Below are 22,987 nucleotides of genomic sequence, written 5' to 3'. Positions count from 1 at the left end.
CTCATTGAAGACAGAAAATCAGACAATGCATCATTAACCTGATTTCTTCTTTGAATGAGGATTAAAAATCGTTATTACTGTTTCACAGTTGATTTAAAAATGAGTAGTTCACTTCAACATTTAAACATTGTTTGAACTAACACAATTTGATTATCAAACATTTGTAAAATGGTAATGATAATAGAAAGTAGTCTTCTTTTACTTGATTAATTCAAGAAAGAAAGTCTCAGGATGGGTCAACCTGTATTTCTGGATGCAAATCAATGAAATGACAAGTTCTGTCCCATATGGTGCCTTAGGGTCAAATCCTGACCTTAGGTCTAGTTCACTACAAGGTGGCTAAAGAATTTGTCTAACAGACAGCTCACCCAGCCAGAGACAGAGATCCTTGCCAGGGAACTGAACTTTGCAGTTGTGCCAAGAAGAATTCCTCTGGCGGAGATGATCACAGCCACAGAATCAGCCATCCGCAACAACAAAATTACAGAGTTGGAAGCTGAACAACTTAGGAACAGTTTCAGCCTGTCTCAGCGACACCAAACCACCACCTTCTAATATTAGCAGAGAGAAGAGGGACGCACTCACCATATTCAGCTAGGACAAGAACATAATCCTCCTCCCAGCAGACAAAGGAAAGTACACGGTGATTTTTAACCAGAAAGACTATCATGAGAAAATTATGACACTCCTTAGTAACTTAACCAGTTATGAGCTACTGAAAAGAGGTCCAGGAAGTAGTTACAAGAAGAAGTTGATAAGAGTGCCTGAAAAATTTAGAGCAGGACAAGGCTATTGACTCTATTCTATACCATAGATGTACCCAGGGGAGGCCACGCCTAGTCTGTATGGTTTACCCAAAATTCACAAATAAGGTGCACCTTTAAGACCCATTGTTAACATGATTACTGTAACTTTGTCACTTACGTTTCCAAATTATCTGGCGTCTGTACTCATCCCTTTAGTTGGCAGCTCAGAACATCCCATACAGAACACCAAGAACTTTGTGGATAAGGTGAAGGGTGCCATCATGAAGATTGACAAAACTATGGTCTCTTTTGACGTCAGAATACTCTTTACATGCATTCCTGTTGATGAGGCAGTAAAGGTGGTCTGTTTAAGGTTAAAATCAGAAACCAATCAGAGCAGCAGGACCATGTTTTCCACAGAGCAACTGTGTCAATGCTTGAAACTGTGCCTGCAGTCAACCTACTTCACATATGGGGAGCAATAATATAGGCAGAAACACGGGGGTGTTATGGGGTCTGCAGTTTCTCCTATTGTTGCCAACCTGTACATGGAGGAGTTAGAAAGGAGCGCCTTGGTGTCCTTTTCAGGGACACCACCAAGTCATTGATTTCAGGTATGTTGACGACACCTGGGTTAAAATTAAATCTCAGGAAGTCCAATATCTCACTGATCACATCAACATTGTGGATAAATATATAAAGTTCACAAAAGATGTAAAAGATGGCAGGTTGGCTTTCTTGGACTGCGAAGTCTCTGATGGCGGACATTTGCAAACTGATGTGTACCACAAACCCACCCACACAGATCAGTATTTATAGTTTGACTCCCATCACCCTCTGGAGAACATGTTAGAAGTAATTAGAACACTGTAACACAGAGCTGACGGCATCCCCACTAACTCCGTAGCCAGGCATAAGGAGAAATCCCACACAAGACAAGTCCTGGAGCAATGTGGAAATCCTAACTGGGCCTTCCTAAAGGAAGAGAAGAAACCTAAACGGGATTCCAGCCAACCATCAGGTGAGAAGGAGGAACTCAGACCTAGACCAGTGGTCATTCTGTGTGTTGCAGGTGTTTAAGAAAAACTGAGATGTTTATTATCTAAACAGGCGTCCCAGTGGCTTTCAAACCCCTAAAATACATTACGGCAACGACTGGTTCATCCCAAAGCTCCAGTCCCCCGGCACAAACAGAGTAATGTTGTGTATGCTGTTCAGTGTCAGGAGGGTGATCAGTCTTACATCGGGGAAAGTAACCAGCCACTGGCCAAAAGGATGGCCCAGCACAGAAAAGCAACATAATCAGGCATTATGATCTGTGGTGAGAACAAGCAACAGGTGGAAGATAACTTGAAAAGGTGAAGGTATGCACTTGAAGGAAGAGAATAGAAAGTAAGTCATAATTAGACAAAGTACATGTGTGTGTAAATGAGAGGGAGGCCGGTGGAACAGTGAGGCTACAAGGAGCAGAGGTCAAAGGTGCAGGACTTCTAAGTACTTGGGGTCCATTGTTCAGGAAAATGGGGAGTGTAGTAAAGAGGTGTAAAACAGAGTCCAGTCAGGATGGAATGGATGAAAAACAGTTTCAGGAGTGATTTGTGACAAAAGGGTGTCAGCAAAGGTAATTGAAATTTTGGTCTAGAGACAGTGATATGACAAAAAGACAGAAGAAAGAACTGGAAGTGGTGGAAATTAAGATGTTGAGGTTCTTCTTAGAAGTGACAAGGATGGATAAGATTAGGAATGAAATCATCAGAGGTACAGCACAGGTTGAACAACTGGGAGATAGAGTTAGAGAGGCCAGACTGAGATGATTTGGACATGTCCAGAGGAGGGACAGTGGGTATATTGGTAGAAGGATGTTAGAAATGCAGCTGCCAGGAAAAAGACAAAGAAGAAGGCCAAAGAGGAGATATATGGATGCAGTTAGAGAGGACATGGAAGTAGTTGTAATGAGGACAGAGTGAGCTGGAGAAGGGTGACTTGCGGTTGCAACCCCTGACGAGGGAAAAGCTGAAATAAGAAAAATAAAGTAGTAATTCCGGCAACTGTTTCCTTGGATCCGGTAACTCAAATCTCTGCCTCTAAAAGTCTAGTCATTGAGCATATATATATATATATATATATATATATATATATATATATATATATATAGATATATATATATAGATAGATATATAGATAGATAGATATATATATAGATAGATAGATAGATAGATATAGATATGTATATATTTTTAAAAAAAAACAACTCAAAAATATAATGAAACAGCACAACAAAATTGAAAATCTGTTTTATAGTTTAAGTGGGTCATTAACTGAATTTTAATTATTAAAAAGACGAGGGAAATGTTTGATGTGTATTATTCACATCACATTACATAACGTATCAAAACAACGGTACTAATTTGTCAAAATAACAGCAATCAAAATGTTGAAGACGGTCCAATTTCCTTTCATAAAAAAAAGGGTTTTATGTCCTTAGTTGGACAACTGAAAATTGAAGCACCTGAAGGCAGCGGCAATCAAGATCGTTGGAGCAAAAGTGAGCGAGTGGTGTGGGGGGTGAGTGCTGATCGAGCAAACCAGGCAGTAATATGTGGGCAGGAGCCCATAGGCAGCAGCCATGAACAGACGGCGGAGTCGCCTAGAAGTTTCATGTGCGAGTGGAGTTGGGACAAAAATGTGTAGGACTGAATTCAGTGAGAAGAGTCTGGTTGGGAACTGTGAATTGAGGGGGGATGGACGCTTGCCTTAACAAAAGCAAAGCCGCTCTATTCACACACAAGTAGAGAGCTGTTGTTGTTGCACTCTAAAATAGTTATTGAATGAAGTGTTCACTTATGTAGGTAAATGAACATGATGTATAGTGTATTATATACTCCATATATAAAATAAATAAAAATAAAACATGGTTTATAAGCAGAAATTGCACCAACTTTGAATCTGACATTTTAACTTCTAAAACATCACTTTAACCTTTATCATTTTGCTTTCTTATTAGCATTACATTATTCGCATCCTCCAGATGCAGGAAGAGACACCTGCATCATGAAGGACCCCACTCACCCAGCACACACACTTTTTCCCCCACTCCCCTCAGGAAGGAGGTTGAGGAGCATTAAGTGTAGAACCACTAGACTGAGGAACAGCTTCTACCCTGAGGCTGTTAGACTCATGAATCTCTAACCAGAATAATCACTGTGAAAAATCACATCATGTTGCTGCTGATCTGTTTCAATGTTGCTGCGTTCATTCGTGCTCATCTGCTCACAAACTCATGCTCATGTTTGTGCTGCTGTTCGACGTAATGTTTTTATGCTGTTAGTGCTTAGTGTATTTTTAGTTGATGTTTTTCTTAGTTCATATCTTAGATGTTATTACTGTTTTTCTTATACATTTTATTGTTGGATGCAACTGGGACCCTGTGTACATAATTTCGCTCCACCAGATGAGGTGCGAAGGACAATAAAGAATCTCTGACTCTCTGATTACACTTTTCATTATAACAGTTCGTTAATATACTGTACCTAAAGGCTCATAAGAATTGGTAAAAATCACAAGTATCCAATAAAACTTAAATATTGTTTCTTTTGGCACTACTGCCAAAATTTTTGACAATAACTTTTTGAACAAATATACATAAAAAATAAATACCAAGACATGAAGCATTTTTTAATGCAGAAATTATTATTTCAGTACTATAAAGGATTAACAGAAGAGACACAGTAAACAGGATGAACGTGCTTGTACAGTAGCAAATATATATGAAAACTGCAAAACAGGGCAAATTTTTTTGCGGCACAAATAAGCACAACATTTTTCATTATAACAACTACCGTATCTCTAACTACTGCATATGTAGTAATACAAACGACTTTTTCATAAGAAATCCTTGACACGCACACAGACACACACACAGTTATTGGTGTATTGAAATGAGTTGACCCAGATTCACAACACTTTTCAGTCAGTACATGTATGTGTCTGACGTTGATGACTTGGGTATAAAAAATAAACTAAAAATCGATAACAGATTCACTAAAGAGGCTACTAATGAAACAAACATATGTTTGAAAGAGAAATGTCTTGACCTCACCAAGAATGTATTTTTTAAATAATAATATCCTTAAAATCAGCACCAATTTTTCAACACATAAAAATTGAATTGTTACGCCTTAGTGAATAAAATTCAGTGTAAAAAAAAAGCTGGATGAAATGGATGAAACTGACCTGTCACTAAGACCATGTCGATAAACCATGGGTCAAAAAGCCTGCAGGCCAAGATGTAAGAAACCTGTGCTCAACTGTCACTTTTAAATCAAGAGCTTTGTTAAAAATTGCAAGTGATATTTAAAAAAAATATCAAAACTGCACCTTTGTTAAAGGAGTCCAGTTACTATCATTTCCATAGGCTGGTAAAATAATCTTTTGATCAACGGTCTCTTTAGGCCACTGACTACACTGACATTAAAAAAAGATAAACTATTGAGTTAAAAGAAACAGTTTTGAATCAGGATCATACTTAAGTTATAACATGGATGCATCCAAAAATGACAAAGAGTACAATATTCATGAAAAAGGCAACAAAAACTTGGCAAAAGGAAACAATGCCAAACATCCAGATAAGTTCAAAATAAAATACTACAAATGGAAACAATATGTAGGTAAGGTGCAAACAAACAAACAAAAATATCCTTATATAGTGTTATTAAAAAAACCTTACGTTTTCCATATCCCCTAAGGTTTCCCGTCTTCTGATAAAAGGTAAACAGACCCAGCTTCAACATGTACCATCAGGTAGGAAGGTATAAGGACACCTACAGAATAGGCTACAAGCAGAATCAAGGCTACAATGGAGGTGGGAATTTAATGATGCAAAGCAAGTTAACTCCAGCCTCACATTGGCAGGATTGACTGCATTAACTTCCAAGGTGGTTTTTATTTCCTTGTAACACTAAAACACTACTGAAACAGTACAGGCTAAAGGGTAGACATACAGGCAAGTTACAAGTAAAAGAATCAATTGAGTTTGCACAAGAGGAAATCGTTGTCAGAAAATGGGGAAAAAATGCTCTGGTCACAGTGAGAGGGGTGTTTTAGTCAAAGGTTCACCAGGGTTATAAAATTACTACTTTTTATAACCCGTGCCTGGCACAGGTTTGTAAACGGTGACAAAATAAACCTTTTCTTCTTAGAACAATTTATGGACATTACGCAGAGTCTGAAAGATTAACAATGCATAAGAAAAGCAAGCCAAACATCAAAAATCTGCTTCTTCCACCTTAGAGTACACTCATGCAACAAATAACTCGCTCACTGGACTTAATTTTGAACACATTAGGATACTTTTCACAAGGTATATAACTTAAAAAATGGCAGGACTGTATGTAAATACCAAAACTGAGAAGGTAAAAGTCAACGTACATGAAATGAACCTTTAGAATTTTAAAGCCCCAATAAATTTGAAAGCCATAGCCCTCAAATGTTTTTTTCAACCAGTACTATTTCTGTGAAAGTCCATTATTTACAGTGACAGATACACTGGACCATCCCACTCAGTGCTGGAAGTCTGAATCTCTGGTTCTGGGGGTATACTTTGTTTGGAGGCATCTGTTTGACCTCTTCTTTTTAGAGACTGAATGGAGTTGTGTACAAAATATTTGACTTCCCTCCATGTCCTGGTGCTAAGCACAGGTTCAGCAGCTAAACATGCGTCGCAATCCTTTTTTCCGGGCACTTTCACAAGCTTATAAAACTCTCCAAATTGTCGCCTCACTGCTGCCTGTTCCTCATCACTCCACAACCTCTTGCTTCTTTTTTGAGGTTTCACACCTTGAGTAGCTTGTTTTCCTGTAGAAGGTATAGGTGTACTTTCCTGTGCCACATGAGTGTTTTCAGAAACACTGTGTCCATGACATGACGGAACAACCTGTGCAGTTGTAGGAGCCCTACATGGGCTTGTGTGGTAAGGTGAAGTATTTGGTTGCTCCAGGGATGTGAAAGGTGACATGACAGGTCTAATTCTGTCATTTAGTGTTGAGAATGCAGAGACCATTGGTGCACTTAGAGTATTTAACTGTGTGTAAGTAGGAACCATTGTGGTACACGGAGCATTAAAGTTAGTAAAAGAAGAAATCATTGGTGAACTTGTAGTGTCCTGTGGGGTATACACTGAGGGAGGAAACATACTTGAGGCATTAGGTGAATAAAAAGATGGCATTGGAAGATTTTGGTTATTTTCTGATGTGTACACATGAGACATTAGGGTATTTGTAGTGTTGTGTGGAGTAAATGTAGGGACCACTTGAGTATCTGTAGCATTTAATGCTGTAAATGAAGAAATTAATGGTTGACTTGTATAGAGCATATCTGCACTAGTGGAAGCCAAGGATGTGTAACTTTTAGTCATCTCCTGCAAGTATGGCGATGAGCCGCTCATGTTTGTCGGTGATGGCATGCTCATACAACATTCTTGCAAGTGATCTGGATTTACTGTTGTCATAGTGCACACAATACTAGTGTCTTCAGTAGTTGTGTTTTTGGTTTCCGTTGCAGCTTTTGAACTCTTTGGCTTCAAAACACTTTCATTCCCATCAGACTTCTGCTGGTTATTCCTCCTACGTATTGTTTGCAACGTGTTGTGTACATAGTTTTTGACATCTGTCCAAGACCTTCCTCCAAGGTCTGGTTCAGCAGCTATGCAAGCATTGCACTCCTTTTTGCCTGGGACCTTCATATTTGAGATGAAGTCACTCAAATAGCATTTAACAGCAGCCTGTTCCTTCTCACTCCAGGGTCTTCTTTTTAAAGATTGCTTCTGTCGGGTTCCTAAAAAAATAAAATTAAAATAAAAAATAAAATTAATCCACAAGTATTGATAAACATCTTAAAAAGACGGGAAAAAATTGATTATTGTATTCTTCCTACCATAGCTGCAAAGTGCTTCACAAAAACGAATACCAAGTTTGTTCAAGTGATTTTTCACAACAGCAATCTCTGCCGGACTCGTGAAAAAAACAATAAAATTTAAAGACCAGATTTTTGGGTTTATGGAAATTTGAAGGGGGTTCCACAAACTGGAAACAGTTAAGTAGGACAGTTTATGCATCGCAACAATTAAGAGGTTAAACATACAATTTTATCTTTGTTAAGTTGAGGAAAATAAAAGCTTTGAAGGGGAGAAGATTTGATTATGATGAGCAGAGCGAGAGAGAATATTCAACAGAAATGATGACCATGCAAGAAGAGGTATTGCTATTGTATTACTGTGATCTAATTAACTTTAATTAACTTTTTTAATTTAAAATTATAATCTTATTAAGCTTATTAGGCTGATTGGTAACTCTAAATTGTCCCTAGGTGTGAGAGTGAATGGTTGTTTGTCTCGTTTGTCTCTATGTGTCCCTGTGATGGACTGGAGACCTGTCCAGGGTGTCCCCCGCCCCCCGCACAGTGATTGCTGGACATGGGCACCAGCGACCCTCGTGACCCAAAATGGAATAAGCGGGTAAAGATGATGGATGGATGGATTTTATTAATTCAAATTTTTTTTAAATCTTTGTGTTTGCAGTGTGAGGATGTCAACGAGATAGAGCTGAGTCTTCTTGATCCAACAGATCATCTCCAGCTAATAAGTCTTAAAAATGACTGAACTTGTTTTCTTGGCATATTTTTAAAACAACCATTTTATAAGTCTTTGTTTTGGCCTTTTCTGTACCGAAAATAAACCAAACTGCGCCCTCCTTGAAACTGAACTGAACCGAAATGTGATTTTAGCGTACCGTTACACCCGGTATGCTAAAATCTATAAAAAAATATATACATACATATATATACACACATATATATATATATATACATACACACACACACACAAAATTGTTGGTACCCCTCGGTTAATGAAAGAAAAACCCACAATGGTCACAGAAATAACTTGAACCTGACAAAAGTAATAATAAAAGTTCTATGAAAATGAACAAATGAAAGTCAGACATTGCTTTTCAACCATGCTTCAACAGAATTATTTAAAAAAATAAACTCATGAAACAGGCCAGGACAGAAATGATGGTACTCCTGAAAAAAATGTGAACAAAGGGACATGTTAAATCAAGGTGTCCACTAATTAGCATCACAGGTGTCTATACTCTTGAAATCAGTCAGTGGGCCTATATAGGCAAACATTGGACTACTCTGAAGAGGCCTTCTATACGCCCTGACCTAAATCCTGTTGAGCATGTTTGGAAGGAGCTGAAACATGCCGTGTGGAAAAGGCACCCTTCAAACTGTGACAAGTGGAGCAGTTTGCTCATGAGGCCAACATGCCTGCTGAGAGGTGCAGAGGTCTGACTGACAGTAACAGGAATCGTTTGATTGCAGTGATTGCCTCAAAAGGTTGTGCAACAAAATATTAAGTTAAGGGTACCACCATTTCTGTCCTGGCCTGTTTCATGAGTTTATTTTTTTAAATAATTCGGTTTAAGCATGGTTGAAAAGCAATGTCTGACTTGCATTTGTTCATTTTCATAGAATTTTTATTTACCATTACTTTTGTTAGATTCAAGTTATTTCTGTGACCATTGTGAGTTTTTCTTTCATTAACCGAGGGGTACCTACAATTTTGCCCACGTGTGTATGTGTGTGTGTGTATATATATATATATATATATATATACACACACACACACATACACAAACAGTGAGGAAAATAAATATTTGAACACCCTGCGACTTTGCAAGTTCTCCCACGTAGAAATCATGGAGGATCTGAATTTTTCATCTTAGGTGCATGTCCACTGTGAGAGACATAATCTAAAAGAAAAATTCGGAAATCACAATGTATGATTTTTTAAATAATTTATTTGTGTGTTACTGCTGCAAATAAGTATTTGAACAGCTGCCAATCAGCAACAGTTCTGTCCCTCAAAGACCTGTTAGTCCTCCTCTATAACGTCCACCTCCACTCCACTTATTATTCTAAATTAGAAGCTCCTGTTTGAGGTCGGTAGCTGCATGAAGACACCTGTCCACCCCACACAATCAGTAAGACTCCAACTACTAACATGGCTAAGACCAAAGAGCTGTCCAAAGACACCAGAGACTAAATTGTAGACCTCCACAAGGTTGGAAAGAGCTACGAGGCAACTACCAAGCAGCTTGGTGAAAAAAGATCAACTGTTGGAGCAACTATTAGAAAATGGAAGAAGCTAAACATGACTGTCAATCTCCCTCGGACTGGGGCTCCATGCAAGATCTCACCTGGTGGCGTATCACTGATCCTAAGAAAGGTGCGGAATCAGCCCAGAACTACACGGGAGGAGCTGGTCCATGACCTGAAGAGAGCTGGCACCACTGTTTCCATGGTTACTGTGGGTAATACACTAAGACGTCATAGTTTAAAATCATGAACGGCGCGGAAGGTCCCCCTGGTTAAATCAGCACACGTCCAGGCCCGTCTTAAGTTTGACCATGACCATTTGGATGATCCAGAGGAGTCATGGGAGAAAGTTCTGTGGTCAGATGAGACCAAAATAGAACTTTTTGGTCTTAATTCCACTCGACGTGTTTGGAGGACGAAGAATGATGAGTACCATCCCAAAACACCATCCCTACTGTGAAGCATGGGGGTGGAAGCATCATGCTTTGGGTGTTTTTCTGCACATGGGACAGGACGACTGCACTGTATTAAGGAGAGGATGACCGGGGCCATGTGTTGAGAGATTTTGTGGAACAACCTCCTCCCCTCAGTGAGAGCATTGAAGATGAGTCGTGGCTGGGTCTTCAACATGACAATGACCTGAAGCACACAGCCAGGAGAACCAAGGAGTGGCTCCGTAAGAAGCAGATCAAGGTTCTGGAGTGGACCAGCCAGTCTCCAGACCTAAACCCTATAAAAAATCTTTGGAGGGAGCTCAAACTCTGTTTCTCAGTGACAGCCCAGAAACCTGCTGATCTAGAGAAGATCTGTGGAGGAATGGACCAAACTCTCTGCTGCAGTGAACCTGGTGAAGAACTACAGGAAACCTTTGACCTCTGTAACTGCAAACAAAGATACTGTACCAAATATTAACATTGATGTTCACAGGTGTTCAAATACTGATTTGCAGCAGTAACACACAAATAAATTATGTTAAAAATCATACATTGTGATTTCTGGATTTTTTTTTTTAGTTTATGCCTCTCACAGTGGACATGCACCCGAGATGAAAGATTCAGACCCTCCATGATTTCTAAGTGGGAGAACGTGCAAAGTCGCAGGGTGTTCAAATACTTATTTTCCTCACTGTATCTTGTAATTTCTGCCGTACTTGTCGCAGCGCCCGATAAGTCGCATCAGTCCAAATTTGTCTAAAAAGAGGGAAAAAACATAAATGTCACTTCGCCGTATACTTTGCATCTATTACGTGTCACCACTGACAACCTGGAAATGTTGGCCGAACCTACAAAAGTGGGCCGAACCCAGAAATGTGGGTCGCGGGAGCATGCACGGGACGACTTTAACAAGAATTTAACAAGAATAAGACTTAAAAACAATTATTTGTTTGCTCGAAATTATAGCAAAGGTCAGAATCAGAATGCCTTTATTGTCATTATACGCAGTACAATGAAATTAAGAGGTGTGTCTCAGTTGAACTTTTACTTAATAAATGCACTTTAATGGTCAAATCAGCTGCATTTCGCCAGGGCGGGTGAAAATACGGTATAATATATATATATATATATATATATATTGGGAAGTGGTGGCGCAGAGGTTAGAGAAGGTGGGCCTGTGATAGGAAGATTGCCGGTTCAAGCCCCGGTACTGACAACATCAAAAAATGTGGGTGGGAAAGGTGAAGCACCCACACCTGTCCCCACCCCCATTCGCCTCACTCTGTGCCCTTGAGCAAGGCCCTTAACCCCCACCATCTTCTCCTCCAGGTTTCCTAGATAGCAGCTCTCTCTTCCACACAGAGGACTGTGGTAGCTCGGTGTCTGTGGTTGCGTCAGGAAGAACATCTGGCGTAAAAATAATTGCCAAGTCTTCGTGCGACTTAGTTCACTGTGGCAACCCTTGAAGAAGGGAGCAGCCGAAAGAAAAAAAAATATATATACATGTGCGTGTGTGTGTATATATATGTATATGTGTGTATATATATATATATATATATATATATATATATATATATATATATATACATACATGTATATATATACACACACATATCAAACAGAATTCAGTCACAGAAGTGAAATTTGCTAAATATAGTGAACTTTTAACCATAAGAAATGAATATTTACCTAAATGAGAATTAGACTTTGAAATTCATGCTACGTACACATGCATCATTTTTTGATGTGTAACAAAAAAAACAAACATTTTAGTTCAAGAAAACTGAGCTAATTTTTTTTTGTTCTTTTTTAACAAGGTTGTTGGTTCAAATCAAACTTACGGATTAAATAAAATGGTGTCTTATTAAATAGGTGCAAATTTTATTTGTATATCTTTATCTTCATATGAAATGCTTTTAATAGTGTTAAAAGACCTGAAAGATGTCAACTGTCAACACATACTTCAATATTAATAATAAAAGGCATAGTTACCATTTTTTGGAATACTTGGTGGATTTGATAGCGGTGCTTGATCCATTTTCAACAGTTGTTTGCTCACTTCCTCCAGATGGGATGCATTTTGGGAAAGGCTTTGACATTCTAGGTTGCTCCTTCCCAACAGTGTTGCCACTTGATCCAGTTCACATTCTGTAAGGTTCATTATCTGCCAACAACAGGCAATTTGCTCTCTTAATGAAGAAGACAGAAGGGCTTCAGGATTTTTCACTCCACATTCCACAGCAGCTCTTCGAAAACAATCCAATCCTCGAATAAAAGATGGACCTTCAGTTCTTGCAAACAGGTACAAGTTTGTTTTTGACACGCCTGCTTGCTCTCTATTTTCAACAAGCAAGTCAATGGATGAAACCATTCTGTCTGTTAACAGAACCAGCATGTTCCTTCCAAACTGACCTTCTAGTTCCAGTCTTGTAAAACTTGAACCGAGTTCCAACTCCAATTTTGTACTTTTCTTTAACTGATCAGTTGAGGGAATAAATGTTCCGCTGCCCTTTCTTTGAGTGTAAGTTTGCAAGAGAAGCCTACCAATATTTCCTACTCTTCCTCTGTTGAAAAGACAGACATTTGCCAAAGTGGCTTCGCTGAGCTTCTTCCATGTTGACATGCTGGGATTTTCTTTTAGCTCAGCCCTCGCTTCATCTTCTTCCCTGGTAATATATCTGTGGAGTTTCATCAAATCTTCTGTCACGTTTGATTTATCTACTTCAACATTTTTGACCACCTGGATTAAAGAATTGACAAGCGCTTTGCGAGAAAAACACTCAGTCCATTTTGTATCAAGTAGGTGTATAAATTTTTTCAATTCAATTTCTGTTTCGCCGTCCTCTGTCATGCGACTTTCTCCAAAAGCGATCTCTGCTGCACGCTTCAAAGAGTAACCGATTTTTGAAACAAGTGAAACGGTTTTAAACTTACTGGAGGTGGGGTCAAACCCACCAACTTTTTTGACCCCTTCAACAGCCAATTCAAATCTGGATGGAAGACATATTTCATGCAGGTATTTTACACCCTTGTCGAGTTCATTTACAGCAAGCACAAATCTACCCAGTTCTCTCATTTTTTGAGCAATATAAGCAAACTGAGACTTGTCATTGTCATATTTAGCAGACAATGCATTGCCAAATTTACAAATAAGTGGGTCAAATCGGATATGTTTTGAGATGTCATCTTGATGCATGATGTTGATAATTTCCTTGCAGCTTCCAGTCAAAAACTCTGTCGCCTGTATCATGCTGGAGGCAGCACTTTGCCCTTTGTTTCTGTTTGTATTTTCACAAGAAGTCTGATCTTCCTTTCGAATCTTACATGACTGCTCATGTCTCCATAAATCCGTTTTACGATAAAATGCAAAACAGTGTTGGCATGGCAAGAAGTCACGCACAGGTACAGTTGTATTTTTTGCTTGTTTTTTGGTCACAATTTCTCCCTCACCACTTTTGAGAACTTGGCAATTATGTTCATAATCTCCTTTGTTGCGAATTTGATCAAGCAATGTCTGCCTGACTTTAGAGCCTTTGGGGAAGTGTATTGCGTGGGCAACATCCGTTTCTTCGGCATGTTTATTTTCCAAATGCTTCGCAAGTTGAGGAAAAGGCTTTTTGCAATACAAGCAGAAGTGCTTTTTGGACGTTTCCTTTTTCTCTTTTTGTGAATTGGTAGCTTTTGTTTCAAGCCCTTTTTTACGTGCCCTTAGATTTGATTGTGTTGGTTGTCCAATCTCTATGGGTTTCTTCTGGCGACATAATCGCGTTTTACCCATTATTTCCATGTTTGACTTAGAAGAAACTTGATTTGTGCTACCAGAGTCGCTTAAAATCACTTGAGCTTCATCACATGAATCCCTTGTTTGTTTGGCAGACGACAGTTCTTTAGTTGTGCTCTTTTCTTCTTTTTCGTTATCTTGCACATTTACCACTTCTATGTTTCTTATTATATCTGAAATATTTAAAGTCATTTTATTATCCAACATATTTTCATCATCTGCTAACTTCTGGTTTTCCTTTTCTTGACCTTGTGTGATGGATGGTTTGTATGTGTTGCTATTGAATCCAGAATTATTTATCCCATCTTGTACACTTTCACTTTCCCTTACTGTCACTTGTTCAAGGTTTGCACTGCTAGAGCAATTTAAAAATTCATTGTTACTTTTTGGAAAATCCAAGTCTTGTTGCATATTCATTTTTGCTGAGGCTGGAATACCCTCTTCATGTCTTGCAGTGCCAATGTTAGAAGTGAATCTAAGAGCGCCATGTGAACTTCGCTCTTCAACCAAGTTCCTCTCTCCTTCAAATGATCTCCTTTCATCAACAGTACACGCCTGTAAAAAAACAAGTATATGTAAGACTCATCGCCAAGCTAGACCCTCTCAATATTTTGAGTGAACTTAAAAAAGATGTTTGAGAAAAAATGGGAGGGGAAGCATAAGCTGAAAATTTGGTCTAAATATTGGTTTAGTGACTTTATTTTTTGGGATTTACTTAGGGAATATCTATACACGCTGTTAAATTGCTCTTTAAACACTTAAGCACCTTGGCAACACCCCATTAAAACCCAGGCTCATTAAAAAAAAAAGTAAAAATGTTGGACACACCTTGCTATTTAGCACAAAGTTCATATCAAAAACCCAAATTTTCAGTGCAATAACCACATATGACCCATTTAAGAGCAATTAATAGCTTTATTGGATCAAGCAGCATTTTGACAGTGTAAATCTCTAACCAAGTATTCATAGCGTTCTGAAAGAAATGCTACACGAAGTATGCAGAACATGCACTGATGCTGAATCTACAGGCATGACATGTTTTGACTTATACATAAGGAACACCTAAGTGTCCAGCTTATTTATTATTATTTTTTTAAATAAAAATACTTAAGTGCTAAAAAATTCATATCAAATATTAATTTTAATTCTTGCATGCCCCAAGCAACACCCAAAATATACAGCGATAGGATTACAAATATTCCACATTCTAAAATCACATTTATTAAGTACCTGTTTTAAAACAGCTCATCTTGTCCAGGACCTTCCATGTGTTATCTTTAACGGTGTTGTTCACTGTAAAAAAAAGAAGACAACATAGTCTCTAATGTTCAAATGATACAAAAATACTTAAAGATAAACAGGCCTTCAAATAAAATTGCATATTGATCAAACCATTTTAGACCCCATCATCAGTGGTGGGCACAGCTAATCAAAAAGTTAGCCTCGCTAACCACTAACTCGCTAGCTAAGAAAAACTGGCTTTGCTAACACTAAACCGCTAACTTTTATCATACACTGCTGTTGCTGACACTGTAAGACTGTTGTGACAACGTTGTAAGTGAACATAACTCAAAACGGTTCATAAATCCCAACTTGGGATTTATGAACCGCTTTACTTGTGATTTACAAATGCTTATGTCCTGTTCAGAATAAAAAGCTTTGAGTTTTTTTTTTCATTTGACCTTTATTTATATAAGTTTGTCTCACTGAGTCACAAGGACTCATTTTCAAGACAGATAAAGTACACACATAGTCATAAAAACCATATACAGTAGTCCCTCACTTATCGCAGGGGTTACGTTCCAGACACCCCCGCGATAAGTGAAAATCCACGAAGTAGGGACGTTACATTAATTTTAGTATTTATATACATATATCTGTATATATCGTCCTTTTGATATAGCGAGTGTTGCACAAGGTAAGAACTCGAGGCATAGGGGTACGATAGTGGTGGTGCACCCGGAGGGCTGACGTGCCGTCCACACAGTGGCCTCCGCCCTCCTTTTCCTGCTGGAGCGGGTCTCTGCCGTCGGTCCCAGGGAGGCGAGCGCAAGGACATGGACAGCGTGAAGGAAGGTCTTCACCGGCAGCCACACCCTGCAAGCGCTGTGGGCTTGACAGGAGAAGATGCCCCCCGGAGATACGCGAACGGGGGTGGGTTGTACGCCGGCGGTATGGTCCCTGGACATAGGCCGGGCTGCCTGGTCCTTAAAGAGCACAGCTAAAGACAGCAGACAGACTGATGCTACAGTTACGGAGTCAGTCAGCACCTGGGACACAGAGCACAATGCTCTGGTTGGTCCACTGCCATCAATCAATGGAGACCATCATCAAGAAAATGAAACCTTTATCCTACACCCTGGATCCCTTCCCCTCGTGTCTCATAGAATCCAATCACTCTGCAATAAGCCCATTAATCACACAAATAATAAATAAGTCACTGCAATCTGGTCATGTTCCACTGCCTCTTAAAACTGCCATCATTAGGCCTCTTCTGAAAAAATCCAATTTGGATCCAGACATTCTTTCTAATTACCGCCCAATTTCCCACCTCCCATTTCTGTCAAAAATGCTGGAAAAAGCAGTTGCTGCTCAGCTGCAGATCCACCTACAACAACACTCCCTGTTGTTTGGCATATTGTTTAGCACCATTAGTGTTTAGCGTATTTCTTATATCCTTATTACTATTTCTTTTTACAATTTATATTTGTATTGTTGTTGGATGTAACTGGGGCTTTATGACAATAAATGAATAATGACAATAAAAAAAAATGACAATGACAATAAAGAACCTTGAACTAGTTCAAATTATTCCGGTCAATCAGAACCAAAGAGGTGGAACAGAAATCTGCAGTGCTGAAGCAGAGTGATGAATTCAGTGTGTGTTGGACGTCTCCCTCCCGTCATTTACTTTAATGAATTAACTCACTTTGGCTGTCCTCTTTGTGGTTAACTACTTTTCTAAACTAATTACAAAGTTGCTATGAGTCATCATCAATATTCTCTCGGTACATTCTCTTGTTTACATTGTTGTTTAATCTTTTCATCTTGTCAATTACATAAGTTAAACAAAATGTATGACCATTTCTACAGAAAAATCGTTTCCGAATTGAAAATTGTTTCTGAATTGCATTGCCAGAGACAGAGATTGACACCCCTACTGTGTAGCTAATATTAGGTAGCAATAAAATAAAGCAAATTTATGTCATCAAGCCAAAAACAGAGTGAGGCAGTAATGTCAAAAAGGAATGTACAATTTGTCCACTTCTTATTTATTTGAACAATACAATTTGGGTTGAAAGTAGATAAAATGCCCCTTTGGTTCTTTAAACATGAAGTGATCCAAAATTAACACCAATAAATTATCTCAAAGTTGATATAGCTAGATAAAATACAACCAGATAAACCAGGCGCTCACCAGGTATTAAAAGGAATTGCATAATGCATACCTGCAAACTCAGAAGGGATGAAAAAGGTAACCAACTTAGTGCCTGCCCCCCCACCCCCAACCCCAACCCCCGGAAGATTTAGTAAATTTTTAACATGTAAATTAATCATTCTGGTACACTCCAAGAAAAAACAAAAAGACAACATGCTTCAGGGAAACAAGACATTTGCTAACATGTCCTAATTTAATTAGGGCAAACATATGAAAGATGGCGTCAACCAAAAAAATGAAATAAACAAACAGCAGCAAAACAACCAGAGAAACCAAATACAGCAGAACATTTTGCTAACAACAAACCCTGCTGCTTGGACATGTGCCTCTTTGTGCCCACTGGTGACAGAAGCATGTGTAATGTGTGCATGTGTGTGTAATGTGCATGTGTGCGTGGGGTTATCTCCCAGAACATTTTGTATAAAGTAATCCATTCTGGTGTATTTTAACGTGTTGTTGAACATCTACATTTACCTACACATGCAAACACTCGATTCAATAATTATTTTAGAGACATCAAGAAAATAAAGTCCGGTGCTCTGGACGGATCAAAATAGTTGAAATTATTGATCATGCATCAGGATATTCCAGAGACACCTGGTTCAACTAGTCCACATCATCCTGTTTTTAAACTCCTACGGCTAAGATGTAAGACGTGAATGTGACAGTTTATCACAAAGACTTCAGGGGTGCACGTGACTGTTGTTGTTTTAGTTTTATTTGCAACTCAACATGCTGTTGTGCTCAGCAATGTTGACACTGAACTGCATGTTTAAAAATAAGAATATTAACTTTACGCAGTGAACATTTTAAGAACCACCAGCAGTGAATTTATGGAAACTTTTGACTGTTTTCTGATTTCGTGATGGACCTGGCAGCAGCCTTCACAACAATAATTACACTGTGCCAAGCAATAGTGATACAAAAACTAAAACATTTACTCCGTTTGTCAACCAGCATGTAATTATTAAAACTAAATAATTGACAGGTTCCTTCCTGCCTTGGTGCCACAGTTCACACTGCAGAACTTTTATTCTCGTTTCCTTCACAGTCCTCCTGGATGAACATCCACCTCCTCCTCCCATTGTTTTCATTTCCACTGTTCCTTCCCCATCACCGAGTTTAACTATTTTACTTTACAGAAAATGTGCGTTACTTGCTTCTTTCTCCCCAACACCATCTTTCTCCTTCCAGGTGTTCTCTAGAACTCCATCAGACGGACTTTTCAAATCTCGCCGTGCACAACACAGACGCCCTAGCTAAGATGCTACACGCTCAGTTTCTCTCACACAACCCAACCCCCCACCCAACCCCCGCTGGTCAACAACTTGCTGTAAGCTAGCGCGCAACACGGCGGTGCCTCTCCCTCCTCCCCCCGCCGCCATGACAACAAGAACCCCGAAGAGATGAGCACCTGCTAGCCAAGTGACCGAGGAGGAACGCTGTTTCGTAAAGGGAAATGACCCCCCACCCCCCCCCGAAAAACAACTCACTTACGATTCACGTAAATTATATATTTTAGTTTGAAATTGTGGAATTTTGCAGAAAAGCGGCAAGTTTGCAGGTATGACAATAAAAGATCTAAAATCTTTCAATAAAAATCCACTTTATTTCTGTAAGAAATATAAAATATTCTTACCTGGTTTAATTGAAGAATCATCTTGAGACGTTGATTTACCGGAAGCCATCCAAAAGTAAAGTCTAAATGTAGATCTTGAAGACCTTGGTGCAGTTTAGAAAATATACCCGACCCACCATCTAACAGGCTCATGACCGAGACCATTTGAAGGAACGAGGCAGATCTCGTCTGAATCTGCATAACCATGAAATTACTAAAATAAATTTACAAAAAATATAGTTTTAAGTTGTTCCAAAGTCATTACAGAGGACACTGATGAAGTCAAACTGATAATACTTTATATAGAAATGTTGTATTAGGAACAAAAACAACTCCAGAACTACAAAGGTAAAGTGCTTTGGTCATCCAAGGCTAGTCAAACATTTTGGCTTACCAGACGATTTATTTTGCCTTTATTTTACTTTTAATTTCAAACAACCTTTAATTTGTATTAAAGTTCAAGTTGCTTATTTAATCTATTCAGTCTTATTACCGCTGTATGCAACAACCACAGCCTTGTAGATACTCGTAATAAATATTAAGTACATTTTCTTATACTGCGCTCCCATCCTGTCCCACATGTACCCTCGGGGAACCAAGGTGCAAGTACTAAAACATGCTTTTGTCTTTAAATTGCAGGCTCTGAATTTTTTTGTCATATTTAATGATACAAAACAATAAGGCACAAGCTGACCAGGAAAAAAGGGATGGCAGGGTGAATGGTTCAATCAAATTTTTCTGAAGTGAGTAAGATGGCACATACCTCCTGTTCAAGATTGTAGTCTTCTTTGGAATTTAAGGCCAACTTTACAGCCATGTAGTCTCCACTTTTCACAGCATCTCGCAACTCACCTGACGCACACAAAGCAGAGCAGAACAAGGTTTAGGAAAACTAAATCATACTTTACACTTAGTAGAAACAGAGAGAAAACATTTCCCGAAGTCTAACAGACACGTATCAAAGTTCATGCTCAATATTCCAGGTAAAAATAATCAAACAAAGTTCAGTCAGGTCAACTGGAAGATTTATTTTTATTTTGTCGAGACGTTTCGTCCTCATCCGAAGGACTTCATCAATCCAAGGAGCCACAAACAAACTCAGTAACAGACATGTAGTAAAGTTTTGTATTATTTAATGACAGCACAAGTCTGGTTCAGCTGCTAAAACTGTTAAAACTCTTAAGCTGTGGCAGGATTGCATATTAATTCACCATGTGGCTGCATAACACTGCACAAACAGACCCTAGTTCTCAGGCTACAGAACGCACCGGTCTCTAAGCTGCGCATTGGAAATACAAATCATAATTTTCTACATAAATAAGACGCTCCGAAATGTGCATCCTTTGTCAAAGTCAAGAAAGAGCTGCATTCCTGCCTGGATGTTAAATTTGGCCTCTTCTACCCAGCTATTCTGCGGATAACTTTGCCAGATGGATGTGTCTGGCGATTTGAGGAGTGTCCGATGCCATGGACTTTGTGGAGAAGAAACTGAAGAAAGAAGCGGGAGCCCCGGATTCTGTTTAAGAACTGGTTTGTAATGGTGGGACTCAGGACTGCCGGACCTGTTTTCTGTACAGAGGCTGGTGAGTACTGTTTGACTTCTTGGCTGGAGCTGGCCTTACGTTCCCCTCATTGTGGTTCTACAATAATGCTGTCGCATTGTTGAGATGTTGGGAGGACTGGTAGCCATGGTTGTTATTCCCTTTGAACATGGCGACTCCTTGATCGTTAAGAAATGAGAAAAAAAAGGTGTCTTCATGCTGTTCTGATACTGATGAGACTCCACAGGGAGGTTTGTTGGGAGGGGGGGGGTAAGCGTACAGACCACTCCTACAGCCTTCTGAAGGTCATATCATGGGTGTTTTTGCTTTGGGTGGGGGGTTTCGCGCATCCCGTTGGGGGGGGGGGGGTGCTTCTGCGAAATATTCACTGTGTTCTGTGTTTTTCATGTTGGTTTTAGTTTTTATGTTACAGCACCTCCATCGCTCTTTTACGTTTAAATTTCTACCCGCCTTACTTGTCAACCAAGTGCTCTACACAAATCAGTTTTTCATTCTGACCAAATTACCTCGGCCCAAAACGGCAGGTACATTATTGTTATCGGGACAATTCAGGGCTTACCTGTAGCCAACGTTTGTGCACCCAACTGTGACGATGAGGCCTTCTACAGAAACCTTTTTTCTCGTTTGCCAGACTTAACTGTGCATTATTTAATTAGGTGGGGACTTCAACTGTTGGCTTGACCCCAAGCTAGACCGATCCTCTTCTAGGCCAATTAATTCATCTCGAGCAGTCAAAGTTATTCAGTCTTTATGCAGGAGTTTGCAATATCAGATGCTCGGCGTTTTCTTAACCCCTCAAAAAAGGGAGTACTCGTGTTTTTTTTGTTTTTCTCACCTGTCCATCACACATTCACTTGTATTGATCTCTTTCTGATTGACAACAGATTACTATCATTGTTGTCAGGTTGTAGATATGATGACATAATGATCTCTGATCACGCCCTGCTTTTAATGGATGTTAAGTTGAACGCACCTCGCCCCCAGGGGGGGCAGCCGAACACTCGTCTTCTCTCAGAACGCAGCTTTACAGGTCACATTTCCAAACAGAGAGATTTTTTTTCTGTCCATCAATAGAACCCCAGGGGTCTCTGTGGCCTTTCTCTGGGAATCCCCAGAGCCCTATAAAGAGAGTTGTGACACTCCCATAGACTCCCATAAACTCCCGTAGACTCCCACAAACTCCGTAGACTCCCATAGAAAGAATGGAATGCAGAAGTCAAGTGGGTCATGCAGCGGTAAATAGTTCCAAACAGCAGCGGTTCCAACATTGAACGTAGTTCATTCTCTGTGTTTTCTCTGGTAAGTTGATGAAAATACACTTTTTATTCATTGTGAAGCGTTATCTGACTGTTCTGTACCACAATTTATCAACATTAATACTTCATGTCGCCAGTTTTAGTTAATGAAACATGTTAACTTAGTTGTGTTTTAACTGCAGCTGCTCTGCAGCATGACGAGTTTAAACGGGTTTATTTCTAATTTAACGTTTTAAAATATCCATTACAGCTTAAATTTTGAAAGGTGATAATTTTTTTTTTTAATGGTAATTCCAGTTACTGAACTCAACTAGAAAATATTTAGCCTCTTTTCTGAGAGATTGATGTAATTTAGTTCAAGTTATAGATCATTTGTCAAAGACTGCAGCATAAATTGTGACATTATCATTAAATAAAAACGTGATTGTGGAGAGGAGTCTATTTTTTTCATGTTTTCCAGGTAAACCAGAGGAGATATATATATTACCATATATAATCTTCATCTCCATAAAGCTTTTCAGCAGATGGAAGCATGAAGTGCTCCAAAATCTCCTGATAGCTGCATTGACCCTGCCCTTGATAAAACACAGTGGACCAACACCAGCAGCTGACATGACACCCTAGACCATCACTGACTGTGGGTGCTTCACACTGGACTTCTGGCATTTTGGCATTTCCTTCTCCCCAGTCTTCCTCCAGACTCTGGCACCTTGATTTTCGAATGACATGCAAAATTTGCTTTCATCTGAAAAAAGTACTTTGGACCACTGAGCAACAGTCCAGTGCTGCTTCTCTGTAGCCCAGGTCAGGCGCTTCTGCTGCTGTTTCTGGTTCAAAAGTGGCTTGACCTGGGGAATGCAGCACCTGTAGCCCATTTCCTGCACACGCCTGTGCACGGTGGCTCTGGATGTTTCTACTCCAGACTCAGTCCACTGCTTCCGCAGGTCCCCCAAGGTCTGGAATCAGCCCTTCTCCACAATCCTCCTCAGGGTCCG

General features: G+C 39.4%; 1 protein-coding gene across 1 annotated transcript in view; it reads right to left on the bottom strand.

Annotated features, from left to right (window-relative positions):
* Positions 1-22,987, bottom strand: part of mphosph8 (M-phase phosphoprotein 8) — a 133,239-nt gene that overhangs the window by 56,049 nt on the left and 54,203 nt on the right. The window contains exon 7 of the mRNA XM_037687109.1: positions 19,938-20,026. Coding sequence (XP_037543037.1) covers positions 19,938-20,026 — 89 coding nt within the window. The remainder of the gene's footprint in view (positions 1-19,937; positions 20,027-22,987) is intronic.

Source organism: Nematolebias whitei, chromosome 13 (genome assembly GCF_014905685.2).
Source record: "Nematolebias whitei isolate Nwh7 chromosome 13, NemWhi1, whole genome shotgun sequence".
Taxonomy (NCBI): Eukaryota; Metazoa; Chordata; class Actinopteri; order Cyprinodontiformes; family Rivulidae; genus Nematolebias; species Nematolebias whitei.
This window is presented reverse-complemented; position numbering and strand designations above follow the sequence as displayed.